This window comes from Heterodontus francisci, chromosome 46 (assembly GCF_036365525.1).
Source record: "Heterodontus francisci isolate sHetFra1 chromosome 46, sHetFra1.hap1, whole genome shotgun sequence".
NCBI lineage: Eukaryota > Metazoa > Chordata > Chondrichthyes > Heterodontiformes > Heterodontidae > Heterodontus > Heterodontus francisci.
The window spans coordinates 9,083,838-9,101,941 of record NC_090416.1 but is presented as its reverse complement, the minus strand read 5'-3'; the positions used below and the strand labels follow the sequence as shown (position 1 = coordinate 9,101,941).

General features: G+C 45.1%; 1 protein-coding gene across 1 annotated transcript in view; it reads left to right on the top strand.

Moving 5' to 3' along the window:
- The window catches only part of LOC137356856 (LIX1-like protein), a 93,886-nt gene extending 78,985 nt beyond the window's left edge, over positions 1-14,901 (top strand). Inside the window, exon 5 of the mRNA XM_068022697.1 lies at positions 14,812-14,901. Coding sequence (XP_067878798.1) covers positions 14,812-14,901 — 90 coding nt within the window. The remainder of the gene's footprint in view (positions 1-14,811) is intronic.
- Positions 14,902-18,104: the final 3,203 nt, after the last annotated feature.

Here is an 18,104-nt window from a genome sequence, read left to right as displayed (position 1 = left end):
TATCTGCAGGTTATAACCCACTCTCTACCCTATCTGCAGGTTATGGTCCACTCTCTACACTATCTGCAGGTTATAGTCCACTCTCTACACTATCTGCAGGTTATAGTCCACTCTCTACACTATCTGCAGGTTATAGTCCACTCTCTACACTATCTGCAGGTTATGGTCCACTCTCTACCCTATCTGCAGGTTATGGTCCACTCTCTACACTATCTGCAGGTTATAGTCCACTCTCTACACTATCTGCAGGTTATAGTCCACTCTCTACACTATCTGCAGGTTATAGTCCACTCTCTACACTATCTGCAGGTTATAGTCCACTCTCTACACTATCTGCAGGTTATAACCCACTCTCTACACTACCTGCAGGTTATGGTCCACTCTCTACACTATCTGCAGGTTATAGTCCACTCTCTACACTATCTGCAGGTTATAACCCACTCTCTACACTATCTGCAGGTTATGGTCCACTCTCTACCCTATCTGCAGGTTATAGTCCACTCTCTACACTATCTGCAGGTTATAACCCACTCTCTACCCTATCTGCAGGTTATGGTCCACTCTCTACCCTATCTGCAGGTTATGGTCCACTCTCTACCCTATCTGCAGGTTATAGTCCACTCTCTACACTATCTGCAGGTTATGGTCCACTCTCTACCCTATCTGCAGGTTATAGTCCACTCTCTACACTATCTGCAGGTTATAACCCACTCTCTACCCTATCTGCAGGTTATGGTCCACTCTCTACCCTATCTGCAGGTTATAGTCCACTCTCTACCCTATCTGCAGGTTATAGTCCACTCTCTACACTATCTGCAGGTTATAGTCCACTCTCTACACTATCTGCAGGTTATAGTCCACTCTCTACACTATCTGCAGGTTATAGTCCACTCTCTACACTATCTGCAGGTTATAGTCCACTCTCTACCCTATCTGCAGGTTATCGTCCACTCTCTACCCTATCTGCAGGTTATAGTCCACTCTCTACCCTATCTGCAGGTTATCGTCCACTCTCTACCCTATCTGCAGGTTATAACCCACTCTCTACACTATCTGCAGGTTATAATCCACTCTCTACACTATCTGCAGGTTATAACCCACTCTCTACACTATCTGCAGGTTATAATCCACTCTCTACACTATCTGCAGGTTATAGTCCACTCTCTACACTATCTGCAGGTTATAACCCACTCTCTACACTATCTGCAGGTTATAGTCCACTCTCTACACTATCTGCAGGTTATAGTCCACTCTCTACACTATCTGCTGGTTATAACCCACTCTCTACACTATCTGCAGGTTATAATCCACTCTCTACACTATCTGCAGGTTATAGTCCACTCTCTACACTATCTGCAGGTTATAATCCACTCTCTACACTATCTGCAGGTTATAGTCCACTCTCTACCCTATCTGCAGGTTATAGTCCACTCTCTACACTATCTGCAGGTTATAGTCCACTCTCTACCCTATCTGCAGGTTATAGTCCACTCTCTACACTATCTGCAGGTTATAATCCACTCTCTACACTATCTGCAGGTTATAGTCCACTCTCTACACTATCTGCAGGTTATAATCCACTCTCTACACTATCTGCAGGTTATAGTCCACTCTCTACACTATCTGCAGGTTATAGTCCACTCTCTACACTATCTGCAGGTTATAGTCCACTCTCTACACTATCTGCAGGTTATAGTCCACTCTCTACACTATCTGCAGGTTATAGTCCACTCTCTACACTATCTGCAGGTTATAGTCCACTCTCTACCCTATCTGCAGGTCATAGTCCACTCTCTACACTATCTGCAGGTTATAGTCCACTCTCTACACTATCTGCAGGTTATAGTACACTCTCTACACTATCTGCAGGTTATAGTCCACTCTCTACCCTATCTGCAGGTTATAGTCCACTCTCTACACTATCTGCAGGTTATAGTCCACTCTCTACACTATCTGCAGGTTATAATCCACTCTCTACCCTATCTGCAGGTTATAGTCCACTCTCTACCCTATCTGCAGGTTATAGTCCACTCTCTACCCTATCTGCAGGTTATAGTCCACTCTCTACCCTATCTGCAGGTTATAGTCCACTCTCTACACTATCTGCAGGTTATAGTCCACTCTCTACACTATCTGCAGGTTTTAGTCCACTCTCTACACTATCTGCAGGTTATAGTCCACTCTCTACCCTATCTGCAGGTTATAGTCCACGCTCTACACTATCTGCAGGTTATAGTCCACTCTCTACACTATCTGCAGGTTATAGTCCACTCTCTACACTATCTGCAGGTTATAGTCCACTCTCTACACTATCTGCAGGTTATAATCCACTCTCTACCCTATCTGCAGGTTATCGTCCACTCTCTACCCTATCTGCAGGTTATCGTCCACTCTCTACCCTATCTGCAGGTTATCGTCCACTCTCTACCCTATTTGCAGGTAATAACCCACTCGCTACCCTCTCTGCAGGTTATAGTCCACTCTCTACCCTATCTGCAGGTTATAACCCACACTCTACACTATCTGCAGGTTATAACCCACTCTCTACCCTATCTGCAGGTTATGGTCCACTCTCTACCCTATCTGCAGGTTATGGTCCACTCTCTACACTATCTGCAGGTTATAGTCCACTCTCTACACTATCTGCAGGTTATAGTCCACTCTCTACCCTATCTGCAGGTTATAGTCCACTCTCTACACTATCTGCAGGTTATAACCCACTCTCTACCCTATCTGCAGGTTATAGTCCACTCTCTACACTATCTGCAGGTTATAGTCCACTCTCTACACTATCTGCAGGTTATAGTCCACTCTCTACACTATCTGCAGGTTATAGTCCACTCTCTACACTATCTGCAGGTTATAGTCCACTCTCTACACTATCTGCAGGTTATAGTCCACTCTCTACCCTATCTGCAGGTTATAACCCACTCTCTACACTATCTGCAGGTTATAACCCACTCTCTACCCTATCTGCAGGTTATAACCCACTCTCTGCACTATCTGCAGGTTATAATCCACTCTCTACACTATCTGCAGGTTATAACCCACTCTCTACACTATCTGCAGGTTATAATCCACTCTCTACACTATCTGCAGGTTATAGTCCACTCTCTACACTATCTGCAGGTTATAACCCACTCTCTACACTATCTGCAGGTTATAATCCACTCTCTACACTATCTGCAGGTTATAGTCCACTCTCTACACTATCTGCAGGTTATAACCCACTCTCTACACTATCTGCAGGTTATAATCCACTCTCTACACTATCTGCAGGTTATAGTCCACTCTCTACACTATCTGCAGGTTATAATCCACTCTCTACACTATCTGCAGGTTATAGTCCACTCTCTACCCTATCTGCAGGTTATAGTCCACTCTCTACACTATCTGCAGGTTATAGTCCACTCTCTACCCTATCTGCAGGTTATAGTCCACTCTCTACACTATCTGCAGGTTATAATCCACTCTCTACACTATCTGCAGGTTATAGTCCACTCTCTACACTATCTGCAGGTTATAATCCACTCTCTACACTATCTGCAGGTTATAGTCCACTCTCTACCCTATCTGCAGGTTATAGTCCACTCTCTACACTATCTGCAGGTTATAGTCCACTCTCTACACTATCTGCAGGTTATAGTCCACTCTCTACCCTATCTGCAGGTCATAGTCCACTCTCTACACTATCTGCAGGTTATAGTCCACTCTCTACACTATCTGCAGGTTATAATCCACTCTCTACCCTATCTGCAGGTTATAGTCCACTCTCTACCCTATCTGCAGGTTATAGTCCACTCTCTACCCTATCTGCAGGTTATAGTCCACTCTCTACCCTATCTGCAGGTTATAGTCCACTCTCTACACTATCTGCAGGTTATAGTCCACTCTCTACACTATCTGCAGGTTTTAGTCCACTCTCTACACTATCTGCAGGTTATAGTCCACTCTCTACCCTATCTGCAGGTTATAGTCCACGCTCTACACTATCTGCAGGTTATAGTCCACTCTCTACACTATCTGCAGGTTATAGTCCACTCTCTACACTATCTGCAGGTTATAGTCCACTCTCTACACTATCTGCAGGTTATAATCCACTCTCTACCCTATCTGCAGGTTATCGTCCACTCTCTACCCTATCTGCAGGTTATCGTCCACTCTCTACCCTATCTGCAGGTTATCGTCCACTCTCTACCCTATTTGCAGGTAATAACCCACTCGCTACCCTCTCTGCAGGTTATAGTCCACTCTCTACCCTATCTGCAGGTTATAACCCACACTCTACACTATCTGCAGGTTATAACCCACTCTCTACCCTATCTGCAGGTTATGGTCCACTGTCTACCCTATCTGCAGGTTATGGTCCACTCTCTACACTATCTGCAGGTTATAGTCCACTCTCTACACTATCTGCAGGTTATAGTCCACTCTCTACCCTATCTGCAGGTTATAGTCCACTCTCTACACTATCTGCAGGTTATAACCCACTCTCTACCCTATCTGCAGGTTATAGTCCACTCTCTACACTATCTGCAGGTTATAGTCCACTCTCTACACTATCTGCAGGTTATAGTCCACTCTCTACACTATCTGCAGGTTATAGTCCACTCTCTACACTATCTGCAGGTTATAGTCCACTCTCTACACTATCTGCAGGTTATAGTCCACTCTCTACCCTATCTGCAGGTTATAACCCACTCTCTACACTATCTGCAGGTTATAACCCACTCTCTACCCTATCTGCAGGTTATAACCCACTCTCTGCACTATCTGCAGGTTATAATCCACTCTCTACACTATCTGCAGGTTATAACCCACTCTCTACACTATCTGCAGGTTATAATCCACTCTCTACACTATCTGCAGGTTATAGTCCACTCTCTACACTATCTGCAGGTTATAACCCACTCTCTACACTATCTGCAGGTTATAATCCACTCTCTACACTATCTGCAGGTTATAGTCCACTCTCTACACTATCTGCAGGTTATAACCCACTCTCTACACTATCTGCAGGTTATAATCCACTCTCTACACTATCTGCAGGTTATAGTCCACTCTCTACACTATCTGCAGGTTATAATCCACTCTCTACACTATCTGCAGGTTATAGTCCACTCTCTACCCTATCTGCAGGTTATAGTCCACTCTCTACACTATCTGCAGGTTATAGTCCACTCTCTACCCTATCTGCAGGTTATAGTCCACTCTCTACACTATCTGCAGGTTATAATCCACTCTCTACACTATCTGCAGGTTATAGTCCACTCTCTACACTATCTGCAGGTTATAATCCACTCTCTACACTATCTGCAGGTTATAGTCCACTCTCTACCCTATCTGCAGGTTATAGTCCACTCTCTACACTATCTGCAGGTTATAGTCCACTCTCTACACTATCTGCAGGTTATAGTCCACTCTCTACCCTATCTGCAGGTCATAGTCCACTCTCTACACTATCTGCAGGTTATAGTCCACTCTCTACACTATCTGCAGGTTATAGTCCACTCTCTACACTATCTGCAGGTTATAACCCACTCTCTACACTATCTGCAGGTTATAATCCACTCTCTACACTATCTGCAGGTTATAGTCCACTCTCTACACTATCTGCAGGTTATAGTCCACTCTCTACCCTATCTGTAGGTCATAGTCCACTCTCTACACTATCTGCAGGTTATAGTCCACTCTCTACACTATCTGCAGGTTATAGTCCACTCTCTACACTATCTGCAGGTTATAACCCACTCTCTACACTATCTGCAGGTTATAATCCACTCTCTACACTATCTGCAGGTTATAGTCCACTCTCTACCCTATCTGCAGGTTATAGTCCACTCTCTACACTATCTGCAGGTTATGGTCCACTCTCTACCCTATCTGCAGGTTATGGTCCACTCTCTACACTATCTGCAGGTTATAGTCCACTCTCTACACTATCTGCAGGTTATAGTCCACTCTCTACACTATCTGCAGGTTATAATCCACTCTCTACACTATCTGCAGGTTATAGTCCACTCTCTACCCTATCTGCAGGTTATAGTCCACTCTCTACACTATCTGCAGGTTATAGTCCACTCTCTACCCTATCTGCAGGTTATAGTCCACTCTCTACACTATCTGCAGGTTATAGTCCACTCTCTACACTGTCTGCAGGTTATAATCCACTCTCTACACTATCTGCAGGTTATAGTCCACTCTCTTCACTATCTGCAGGTTATAGTCCACTCTCTACACTATCTGCAGGTTATAGTCCACTCTCTACACTATCTGCAGGTTATAGTCCACTCTCTACACTATCTGCAGGTTATAGTCCACTCTCTACACTATCTGCAGGTTATAGTCCACTCTCTACACTATCTGCAGGTTATAGTCCACTCTCTACCCTATCTGCAGGTCATAGTCCACTCTCTACACTATCTGCAGGTTATAGTCCACTCTCTACACTATCTGCAGGTTATAGTCCACTCTCTACCCTATCTGCAGGTTATAGTCCACTCTCTACACTATCTGCAGGTTATAGTCCACTCTCTACACTATCTGCAGGTTATAATCCACTCTCTACCCTATCTGCAGGTTATAGTCCACTCTCTACCCTATCTGCAGGTTATAGTCCACTCTCTACCCTATCTGCAGGTTATAGTCCACTCTCTACCCTATCTGCAGGTTATAGTCCACTCTCTACACTATCTGCAGGTTATAGTCCACTCTCTACACTATCTGCAGGTTTTAGTCCACTCTCTACACTATCTGCAGGTTATAGTCCACTCTCTACCCTATCTGCAGGTTATAGTCCACTCTCTACACTATCTGCAGGTTATAACCCACTCTACACTATCTGCAGGTTATGGTCCACTCTCTACACTATCTGCAGGTTATAATCCACTCTCTACACTATCTGCAGGTTATAACCCACTCTCTACACTATCTGCAGGTTATAATCCACTCTCTACCCTATCTGCAGGTTATCGTCCACTCTCTACCCTATCTGCAGGTTATCGTCCACTCTCTACCCTATCTGCAGGTTATCGTCCACTCTCTACCCTATTTGCAGGTAATAACCCACTCGCTACCCTCTCTGCAGGTTATAGTCCACTCTCTACCCTATCTGCAGGTTATAACCCACTCTCTACACTATCTGCAGGTTATAACCCACTCTCTACCCTATCTGCAGGTTATGGTCCACTCTCTACCCTATCTGCAGGTTATGGTCCACTCTCTACACTATCTGCAGGTTATAGTCCACTCTCTACACTATCTGCAGGTTATAGTCCACTCTCTACCCTATCTGCAGGTTATAGTCCACTCTCTACACTATCTGCAGGTTATAACCCACTCTCTACCCTATCTGCAGGTTATAGTCCACTCTCTACACTATCTGCAGGTTATAGTCCACTCTCTACCCTATCTGCAGGTTATAGTCCACTCTCTACACTATCTGCAGGTTATAGTCCACTCTCGACACTATCTGCAGGTTATAGTCCACTCTCTACACTATCTGCAGGTTATAGTCCACTCTCTACACTATCTGCAGGTTATAGTCCACTCTCTACACTATCTGCAGGTTATAATCCACTCTCTACCCTATCTGCAGGTTATAGTCCACTCTCTACCCTATCTGCAGGTTATTGTCCACTCTCTACCCTATCTGCAGGTTATAGTCCACTCTCTACCCTATCTGCAGGTTATAGTCCACTCTCTACACTATCTGCAGGTTATAGTCCACTCTCTACACTATCTGCAGGTTTTAGTCCACTCTCTACACTATCTGCAGGTTATAGTCCACTCTCTACCCTATCTGCAGGTTATAGTCCACTCTCTACACTATCTGCAGGTTATAGTCCACTCTCTACACTATCTGCAGGTTATAGTCCACTCTCTACACTATCTGCAGGTTATAGTCCACTCTCTACACTATCTGCAGGTTATAATCCACTCTCTACCCAATCTGCAGGTTATCGTCCACTCTCTACCCTATCTGCAGGTTATCGTCCACTCTCTACACTATCTGCAGGTTATAGTCCACTCTCTACACTATCTGCAGGTTATAGTCCACTCTCTACACTATCTGCAGGTTATAACCCACTCTCTACACTATCTGCAGGTTATAATCCACTCTCTACCCTATCTGCAGGTTATCGTCCACTCTCTACCCTATTTGCAGGTAATAACCCACTCGCTACCCTCTCTGCAGGTTATAGTCCACTCTCTACCCTATCTGCAGGTTATAACCCACTCTCTACACTATCTGCAGGTTATAACCCACTCTCTACCCTATCTGCAGGTTATGGTCCACTCTCTACCCTATCTGCAGGTTATGGTCCACTCTCTACACTATCTGCAGGTTATAGTCCACTCTCTACACTATCTGCAGGTTATAGTCCACTCTCTACACTATCTGCAGGTTATGGTCCACTCTCTACACTATCTGCAGGTTATAGTCCACTCTCTACACTATCTGCAGGTTATAGTCCACTCTACACTATCTGCAGGTTATAGTCCACTCTCTACACTATCTGCAGGTTATAACCCACTCTCTACCCTATCTGCAGGTTATAGTCCACTCTCTACCCTATCTGCAGGTTATAGTCCACTCTCTACACTATCTGCAGGTTATAACCCACTCTCTACCCTATCTGTAGGTCATAGTCCACTCTCTACACTATCTGCAGGTTATGGTCCACTCTCTACACTATCTGCAGGTTATAGTCCACTCTCTACACTATCTGCAGGTTATAGTCCACTCTACACTATCTGCAGGTTATAGTCCACTCTCTACCCTATCTGCAGGTTATAGTCCACTCTCTACACTATCTGCAGGTTATAACCCACTCTCTACCCTATCTGCAGGTTATAGTCCACTCTCTACCCTATCTGCAGGTTATAGTCCACTCTCTACACTATCTGCAGGTTATAGTCCACTCTCTACACTATCTGCAGGTTATGGTCCACTCTCTACACTATCTGCAGGTTATAGTCCACTCTCTACACTATCTGCAGGTTATAGTCCACTCTACACTATCTGCAGGTTATAGTCCACTCTCTACCCTATCTGCAGGTTATAGTCCACTCTCTACACTATCTGCAGGTTATAACCCACTCTCTACCCTATCTGCAGGTTATAGTCCACTCTCTACCCTATCTGCAGGTTATAGTCCACTCTCTACACTATCTGCAGGTTATAACCCACTCTCTACCCTATCTGCAGGTTATAGTCCACTCTCTACACTATCTGCAGGTTATAACCCACTCTCTACCCTATCTGTAGGTCATAGTCCACTCTACACTATCTGCAGGTTATAGTCCACTCTCTACCCTATCTGCAGGTTATAGTCCACTCTCTACACTATCTGCAGGTTATAACCCACTCTCTACCCTATCTGCAGGTTATAACCCACTCTCTACCCTATCTGCAGGTTATCGTCCACTCTCTCCACTATCTGCAGGTTATAACCCACTCTCTACACTATCTGCAGGTTATAGTCCACTCTCTACACTATCTGCAGGTTATAGTCCACTCTCTACCCTATCTGCAGGTTATAGTCCACTCTCTACACTATCTGCAGGTTATAACCCACTCTCTACTCTATCTGCAGGTTATAGTCCACTCTCTACACTATCTGCAGGTTATAGTCCACTCTCTACACTATCTGCAGGTTATAGTCCACTCTCTACACTATCTGCAGGTTATAGTCCACTCTCTACACTATCTGCAGGTTATAGTCCACTCTCTACCCTATCTGCAGGTTATAACCCACTCTCTACACTATCTGCAGGTTATAACCCACTCTCTACCCTATCTGCAGGTTATAGTCCACTCTCTACACTATCTGCAGGTTATAGTCCACTCTCTACCCTATCTGCAGGTTATAGTCCACTCTCTACACTATCTGCAGGTTATGGTCCACTCTCTACCCTATCTGCAGGTTCCCGTCCACTCTCTACACTATCTGCAGGTTATAGTCCACTCTCTACACTATCTGCAGGTTATGGTCCACTCTCTACACTATCTGCAGGTTATAGTCCACTCTCTACACTATCTGCAGGTTATAGTCCACTCTCTACACTATCTGCAGGTTATAGTCCACTCTCTACACTATCTGCAGGTTATGGTCCACTCTCTACCCTATCTGCAGGTTATAGTCCACTCTCTACACTATCTGCAGGTTATAGTCCACTCTCTACACTATCTGCAGGTTATAGTCCACTCTCTACACTATCTGCAGGTTATGGTCCACTCTCTACCCTATCTGCAGGTTATAACCCACTCTCTACCCTATCTGCAGGTTATAGTCCACTCTCTACACTATCTGCAGGTTATAGTCCACTCTCTACACTATCTGCAGGTTATAACCCACTCTCTACCCTATCTGTAGGTCATAGTCCACTCTCTACACTATCTGCAGGTTATGGTCCACTCTCTACACTATCTGCAGGTTATAGTCCACTCTCTACACTATCTGCAGGTTATAGTCCACTCTACACTATCTGCAGGTTATAGTCCACTCTCTACCCTATCTGCAGGTTATAGTCCACTCTCTACACTATCTGCAGGTTATAACCCACTCTCTACCCTATCTGCAGGTTATAGTCCACTCTCTACCCTATCTGCAGGTTATAGTCCACTCTCTACACTATCTGCAGGTTATAGTCCACTCTCTACACTATCTGCAGGTTATGGTCCACTCTCTACACTATCTGCAGGTTATAGTCCACTCTCTACACTATCTGCAGGTTATAGTCCACTCTACACTATCTGCAGGTTATAGTCCACTCTCTACCCTATCTGCAGGTTATAGTCCACTCTCTACACTATCTGCAGGTTATAACCCACTCTCTACCCTATCTGCAGGTTATAGTCCACTCTCTACCCTATCTGCAGGTTATAGTCCACTCTCTACACTATCTGCAGGTTATAACCCACTCTCTACCCTATCTGCAGGTTATAGTCCACTCTCTACACTATCTGCAGGTTATAACCCACTCTCTACCCTATCTGTAGGTCATAGTCCACTCTACACTATCTGCAGGTTATAGTCCACTCTCTACCCTATCTGCAGGTTATAGTCCACTCTCTACACTATCTGCAGGTTATAACCCACTCTCTACCCTATCTGCAGGTTATAACCCACTCTCTACCCTATCTGCAGGTTATCGTCCACTCTCTCCACTATCTGCAGGTTATAACCCACTCTCTACACTATCTGCAGGTTATAGTCCACTCTCTACACTATCTGCAGGTTATAGTCCACTCTCTACCCTATCTGCAGGTTATAGTCCACTCTCTACACTATCTGCAGGTTATAACCCACTCTCTACACTATCTGCAGGTTATAGTCCACTCTCTACACTATCTGCAGGTTATAGTCCACTCTCTACACTATCTGCAGGTTATAGTCCACTCTCTACACTATCTGCAGGTTATAGTCCACTCTCTACACTATCTGCAGGTTATAGTCCACTCTCTACCCTATCTGCAGGTTATAACCCACTCTCTACACTATCTGCAGGTTATAACCCACTCTCTACCCTATCTGCAGGTTATAGTCCACTCTCTACACTATCTGCAGGTTATAGTCCACTCTCTACCCTATCTGCAGGTTATAGTCCACTCTCTACACTATCTGCAGGTTATGGTCCACTCTCTACCCTATCTGCAGGTTCCCGTCCACTCTCTACACTATCTGCAGGTTATAGTCCACTCTCTACACTATCTGCAGGTTATGGTCCACTCTCTACACTATCTGCAGGTTATAGTCCACTCTCTACACTATCTGCAGGTTATAGTCCACTCTCTACACTATCTGCAGGTTATAGTCCACTCTCTACACTATCTGCAGGTTATGGTCCACTCTCTACCCTATCTGCAGGTTATAGTCCACTCTCTACACTATCTGCAGGTTATAGTCCACTCTCTACACTATCTGCAGGTTATAGTCCACTCTCTACACTATCTGCAGGTTATGGTCCACTCTCTACCCTATCTGCAGGTTATAGTCCACTCTCTACCCTATCTGCAGGTTATAGTCCACTCTCTACACTATCTGCAGGTTATAGTCCACTCTCTACACTATCTGCAGGTTATAACCCACTCTCTACCCTATCTGTAGGTCATAGTCCACTCTACACTATCTGCAGGTTATAGTCCACTCTCTACCCTATCTGCAGGTTATAGTCCACTCTCTACACTATCTGCAGGTTATAACCCACTCTCTACCCTATCTGCAGGTTATAACCCACTCTCTACCCTATCTGCAGGTTATCGTCCACTCTCTCCACTATCTGCAGGTTATAACCCACTCTCTACACTATCTGCAGGTTATAGTCCACTCTCTACACTATCTGCAGGTTATAGTCCACTCTCTACCCTATCTGCAGGTTATAGTCCACTCTCTACACTATCTGCAGGTTATAACCCACTCTCTACACTATCTGCAGGTTATAGTCCACTCTCTACACTATCTGCAGGTTATAGTCCACTCTCTACACTATCTGCAGGTTATAGTCCACTCTCTACCCTATCTGCAGGTTATGGTCCACTCTCTACCCTATCTGCAGGTTATGGTCCACTCTCTACCCTATCTGCAGGTTATAGTCCACTCTCTACACTATCTGCAGGTTATAGTCCACTCTCTACACTCTCTGCAGGTTATAGTCCACTCTCTACACTATCTGCAGGTTATAGTCCACTCTCTACCCTATCTGCAGGTTATAGTCCACTCTCTACACTATCTGCAGGTTATAGTCCACTCTCTACCCTATCTGCAGGTTATAGTCCACTCTCTACACTATCTGCAGGTTATAGTCCACTCTCTACCCTATCTGCAGGTTATAGTCCACTCTCTACACTATCTGCAGGTTATAGTCCACTCTCTACCCTATCTGCAGGTTATAGTCCACTCTCTACACTATCTGCAGGTTATAGTCCACTCTCTACCCTATCTGCAGGTTATAGTCCACTCTCTACACTATCTGCAGGTTATAGTCCACTCTCTACACTATCTGCAGGTTATAGTCCACTCTCTACCCTATCTGCAGGTTATAGTCCACTCTCTACCCTATCTGCAGGTTATAGTCCACTCTCTACCCTATCTGCAGGTTATAGTCCACTCTCTACACTATCTGCAGGTTATAGTCCACTCTCTACCCTATCTGCAGGTTATAGTCCACTCTCTACACTATCTGCAGGTTATAGTCCACTCTCTACACTATCTGCAGGTTATAGTCCACTCTCTACACTATCTGCAGGTTATAGTCCACTCTCTACCCTATCTGCAGGTTATAGTCCACTCTCTACCCTATCTGCAGGTTATAGTCCACTCTCTACACTATCTGCAGGTTATAGTCCACTCTCTACCCTATCTGCAGGTTATAGTCCACTCTCTACACTATCTGCAGGTTATAGTCCACTCTCTACACTATCTGCAGGTTATAGTCCACTCTCTACCCTATCTGCAGGTTATAGTCCACTCTCTACACTATCTGCAGGTTATAGTCCACTCTCTACACTATCTGCAGGTTATAGTCCACTCTCTACCCTATCTGCAGGTTATAGTCCACTCTCTACCCTATCTGCAGGTTATAGTCCACTCTCTACACTATCTGCAGGTTATAGTCCACTCTCTACCCTATCTGCAGGTTATAGTCCACTCTCTACACTATCTGCAGGTTATAACCCACTCTCTACACTATCTGCAGGTTATAGTCCACTCTCTACACTATCTGCAGGTTATAGTCCACTCTCTACACTATCTGCAGGTTATAGTCCACTCTCTACACTATCTGCAGGTTATAGTCCACTCTCTACCCTATCTGCAGGTTATAGTCCACTCTCTGCACTATCTGCAGGTTATAGTCCACTCTCTTCCCTATCTGCAGGTTATAACCCACTCTCTACCCTATCTGCAGGTTATCGTCCACTCTCTACACTATCTGCAGGTTATAACCCACTCTCTACCCTATCTGCAGGTTATAGTCCACTCTCTACACTATCTGCAGGTTATAGTCCACTCTCTACACTATCTGCAGGTTATAGTCCACTCTCTGCACTATCTGCAGGTTATAGTCCACTCTCTCCCTTATCTGCAGGTTATAACCCACTCTCTACCCTTTCTGCAGGTTATAGTCCACTCTCTGCACTATCTGCAGGTTATAACCCACTCTATACCCTTTCTGCAGGTTATAACCCACTCTATTCCCTATCTGCAGGTTTTAGTCCACTCTCTACCTTATCTGCAGGTTTTAGTCCACTCTCTACCTTATCTGCAGGTTATAACCCACTCTATACCCTATCTGCAGGTTATAACCCACTCTCTACCCTATCTGCAGGTTATAGTCCACTCTCTACCCTATCTGCAGGTTATAGTCCACTCTCTACCCTGTCTGCAGGTTATAGTCCACTCTATTCCCTATCTGCAGTTTATTACCCACTCTCTACCCTGTCTGCAGGTTATAGTCCACTCTCTCCCTTATCTGCAGGTTATAACCCACTCTATACCCTATCTGCAGGTTATAACCCACTCTCTACCCTATCTGCAGGTTCTCGTCCACTTTCTACCCTATCTGCAAGTTGTAATCCACTCTCTACCTTATCTGCAGATCATAACCCACTCTCTACCCTGTGTGCAGGATGTCGTCCACTCTCGACCCTATCTGCAGATCATAACCCACTCTCTACCCTGTGTGCAGGTTGTCGTCCACTCTCGACCCTATCTGCAGATTATAACCCACTCTTTACCCTATCTGCAGGTTGGAGTCCACTCTCTACCCTGTCTGCAGATTATAACCCACTCTCTACCCTATCTGCAGGCAGCCTTTGTGCTCTTTGACGTAGAAGTTGATAACAATATGGAGGCAGGAGTCCTATGGAAAATGACCCTTGGATTTGAAAGGAGATAGGGGGAACAGGCAACTAAAGGGGAATTCCCTCTGGAAAAGGGGAAAGTCCACGAGATCAATGGGAAAGTCGGCGTCAAAAGGGAGGCGAGAATCGAGAGCCCCGGACTGCTCCCACTGTGGGGTTAAGGCTCCCTTTAAATGGGAATGTAAGAAACCCCTTCGAACAAGTGAAGAATAAAAGCTGAGCAGGCAGGAGAAGCGCCTGATAAAGTGCCCATAGAAGTGCCATCCTGGGAGGTCTAGCTGCTCTAGAAAGGAGGCAGCAAGAGGGCAACTTGAGGAATGACGCCGGCACCCTTGAGGGGGATCGGAGTTGACAGGACTTTGCCCAGCTTGGGTATCTGTGTCCACTCAGGTACGACGAGTACAGGAGACCCTGTGTGAAGATTTGGTTGGAGGCGCAGGAGGCTAGGTGCCTGGTTGATAAGGGAGCTTCCCACATAGTGTCTACCCTTGTTTCCCCCTCAAATCTCCACGGTCCAGTGGAGATCTCTACACTTTAGAGAGTTTCACAGGTGACTGATCTGTGGGGCTATATCCAAACCCTTAGCCGTCTGGGTCGGATCTCTGACCACTTGATGGACCAATATTCTGGCCAAGTGCTGAGACACAGGAGTAGATATGGGGAATAGTTGCTTGTGGGGTGGGGTAGTCGGAGAAGACGAGGTTATGGTCTTCCCGGGGAGAACCCGGAAAAGGCGGCCCATCACCTCATTGAGATCCCATAACCCTTTCGAATATAAAGATTTAATTGACAAAGGGCCTCGTTCACCACATATAAACATGATTGTGGGAGGGTGACTGCGATGGGGGTACAGGTCGATGGGGAAGCTATGGTGTGACCCCAGAAGCAATACACCTTCCCAAAAAGAGGCAGAGGACAACTTCGAGAAAGCAGTGAAATCCCTAGTGGAACAGGGAGTTCTCTGACCAATAGCTCCCCACGTCAGTTCCCCCATTTGACCTGTGAAGAAACTGAATGTGTCACACACAGAATTGTTAGAGTACAGAAGGCGGCCCATCATATTCGCACCATTCCCCTGCCTTCTCCCCGTAACCCTGCACATTCTTCCTTTTCATAGAACTGTCTAATTGCCTTTTGAATGCTTCAGTCGAACCTGCCTACACCACGTTCTCGGGCAGCGCATTCCAGACCCCAACCACTCGCTGCACGAAACAATTTTTCCTCATGTCACTTTTGCTTCTCTTACCAAATACTTTAAATCTGTGCCCTCTCATTCTTGATCCTTTCATGAATGGGAACAGTTTCTCTCTATCTACTCTGTCCAGACCCCTCATGATTTTCAATACCTCTATCAAATCATCTTTCAGCCTTCTCTTCTCCAAGGAAAACAGTCCTATCTTCATAACTGACATTCTTCATCCCTGGAACCATTCTTTTCTGTACTTTCTCCAATGCCCTCACGTCTTTCCTAAAGTGCGGCACCCAGAACTGGACACAATACTCCAGCTGAGGCCAAACTAGTGTCTTATACAAGTTCAACATAACTTTCCTTGCTCTTGTACTCTATGTCCCTATTAACCGCTCTCTCAACCTGTCCTGCCACCTTCAATGACTCATGCACATATACACCCAGGCCCCTCTGCTCCTGCACCCCCTTTAGAATTGTACCCTTTATTTTATATTGTCTCTCCATGTTCTTCCTACCAAGATGAATCACTTCACATTTCTCTGCATTGAACTTCATCTGCCACCTGTCTGCCCATTCCATCAACTTATCTATGTCCTTTTGAAGTTCTACACTATCCTCCTCACAGTTCACAATGCTTCCATCTGTATCATCTGCAAACTTTGAAAGTGTGCCCTGTACACCAAGGCCTGGGTCATTAATATATATCAGGAAAAGCAAGGGTCCCAACACTGATCCCTGGGGAACTCCACTACAAACCTTCCTCCAGCCCGAAAAAACATTCATTAACCACTACTCTTGTTTCCTGTCACTCAGTCAATCTCGTATCCATGTTGCTACCGTCCCTTTTATTCCATGAGCTACAAGTTTGCTCATCGGTCTGCTGTGTGGCACTGTATCAAATGCCTTTTGAAAGTTCATGTACACCACATCAACTGCATTGCCCTCATCAACCCTTTCTGTTACCTCCTCAAAAAACTCCAGCAAGTTAGTTAAACATTTTGTTTCCTTATGAAATCCATGCTGGCTTTCCTTAATTAACTCGTATTTGTCCATGTGACTATTGATTTTGTCCCGAATTATTTTTTCTACAAGTTTTTCCACCACCGAAGTTAAACTGACTGGCATATAATTGCTGGACTTATCTTTACACCCTTTTTTGAACAAGGGTGTAACGTTTGCAATTCTCCAGTCCTCTCACACCACCCCTGAGTCTAAGGAAAACTGAAAAATTATAGCCAGTGCCTCTGCAATTTCCACCCACACTTCCCTTAGTATACTTGGGTGCATCTCATCTGGTCCTGGTGCTTTATCCACTTTAAGTACAGACAACTTATCTAATACTTCCTCTTTATCAATTTTAAACCCCTCTAGGGTCTGACTTACCTCCTCTTTCAACATTGCCTGGTTTGCATCTTCTTCCTTGGTAAAGACAGATGCAAAGTATTCATTTAATACCTCAGCTGTGCCCTCTACCTCCATGTGTAAATCCCCTTTCTGGTCCCTAATTGGCCCCACTCCTCCTTTTACCACCCTTTTACTATTTATATGCCTATAGAAAACTTTGGATTTCCTTCAATGTTCGCTGCCAGTCTCTTTTCATGCTCTCTCTTTGCTTCTCTTATTTGCTTTTTCACTTCCCCTCGGGACCGTCTATATTCAGCCTGGTTCTCAACAGTATTTTCTACCTGGCATCTGACATAAGCACACTTTTTCTTGAATAAGAATGTCCCAGCCTTTGCCCCCATGGTTGCTGCTGTGGCAGACTGGATAGCTACTATCCCAGTCGATGCCCCGATTTTTACTGTTTTCCATATATCGAATGGGTTTTGGTCCATTTGTCCATCAGTACAAATTCGCTTCGGATTTAATGGTCAGCAGTATAACTGGGCATGTTTGCCCCAGGGTTTCCATTACTGACCCTCCATCTACCACCAGCGTATCGCTGATGTCCTGAAAGGATTTAGTTGTCCGGGCCACCTCGTCCAATATGTGGACAACTTGCTCCTCTTCTCTAAGACTAAAGGGGGACCATAAGGAGCTCCTGGCAGA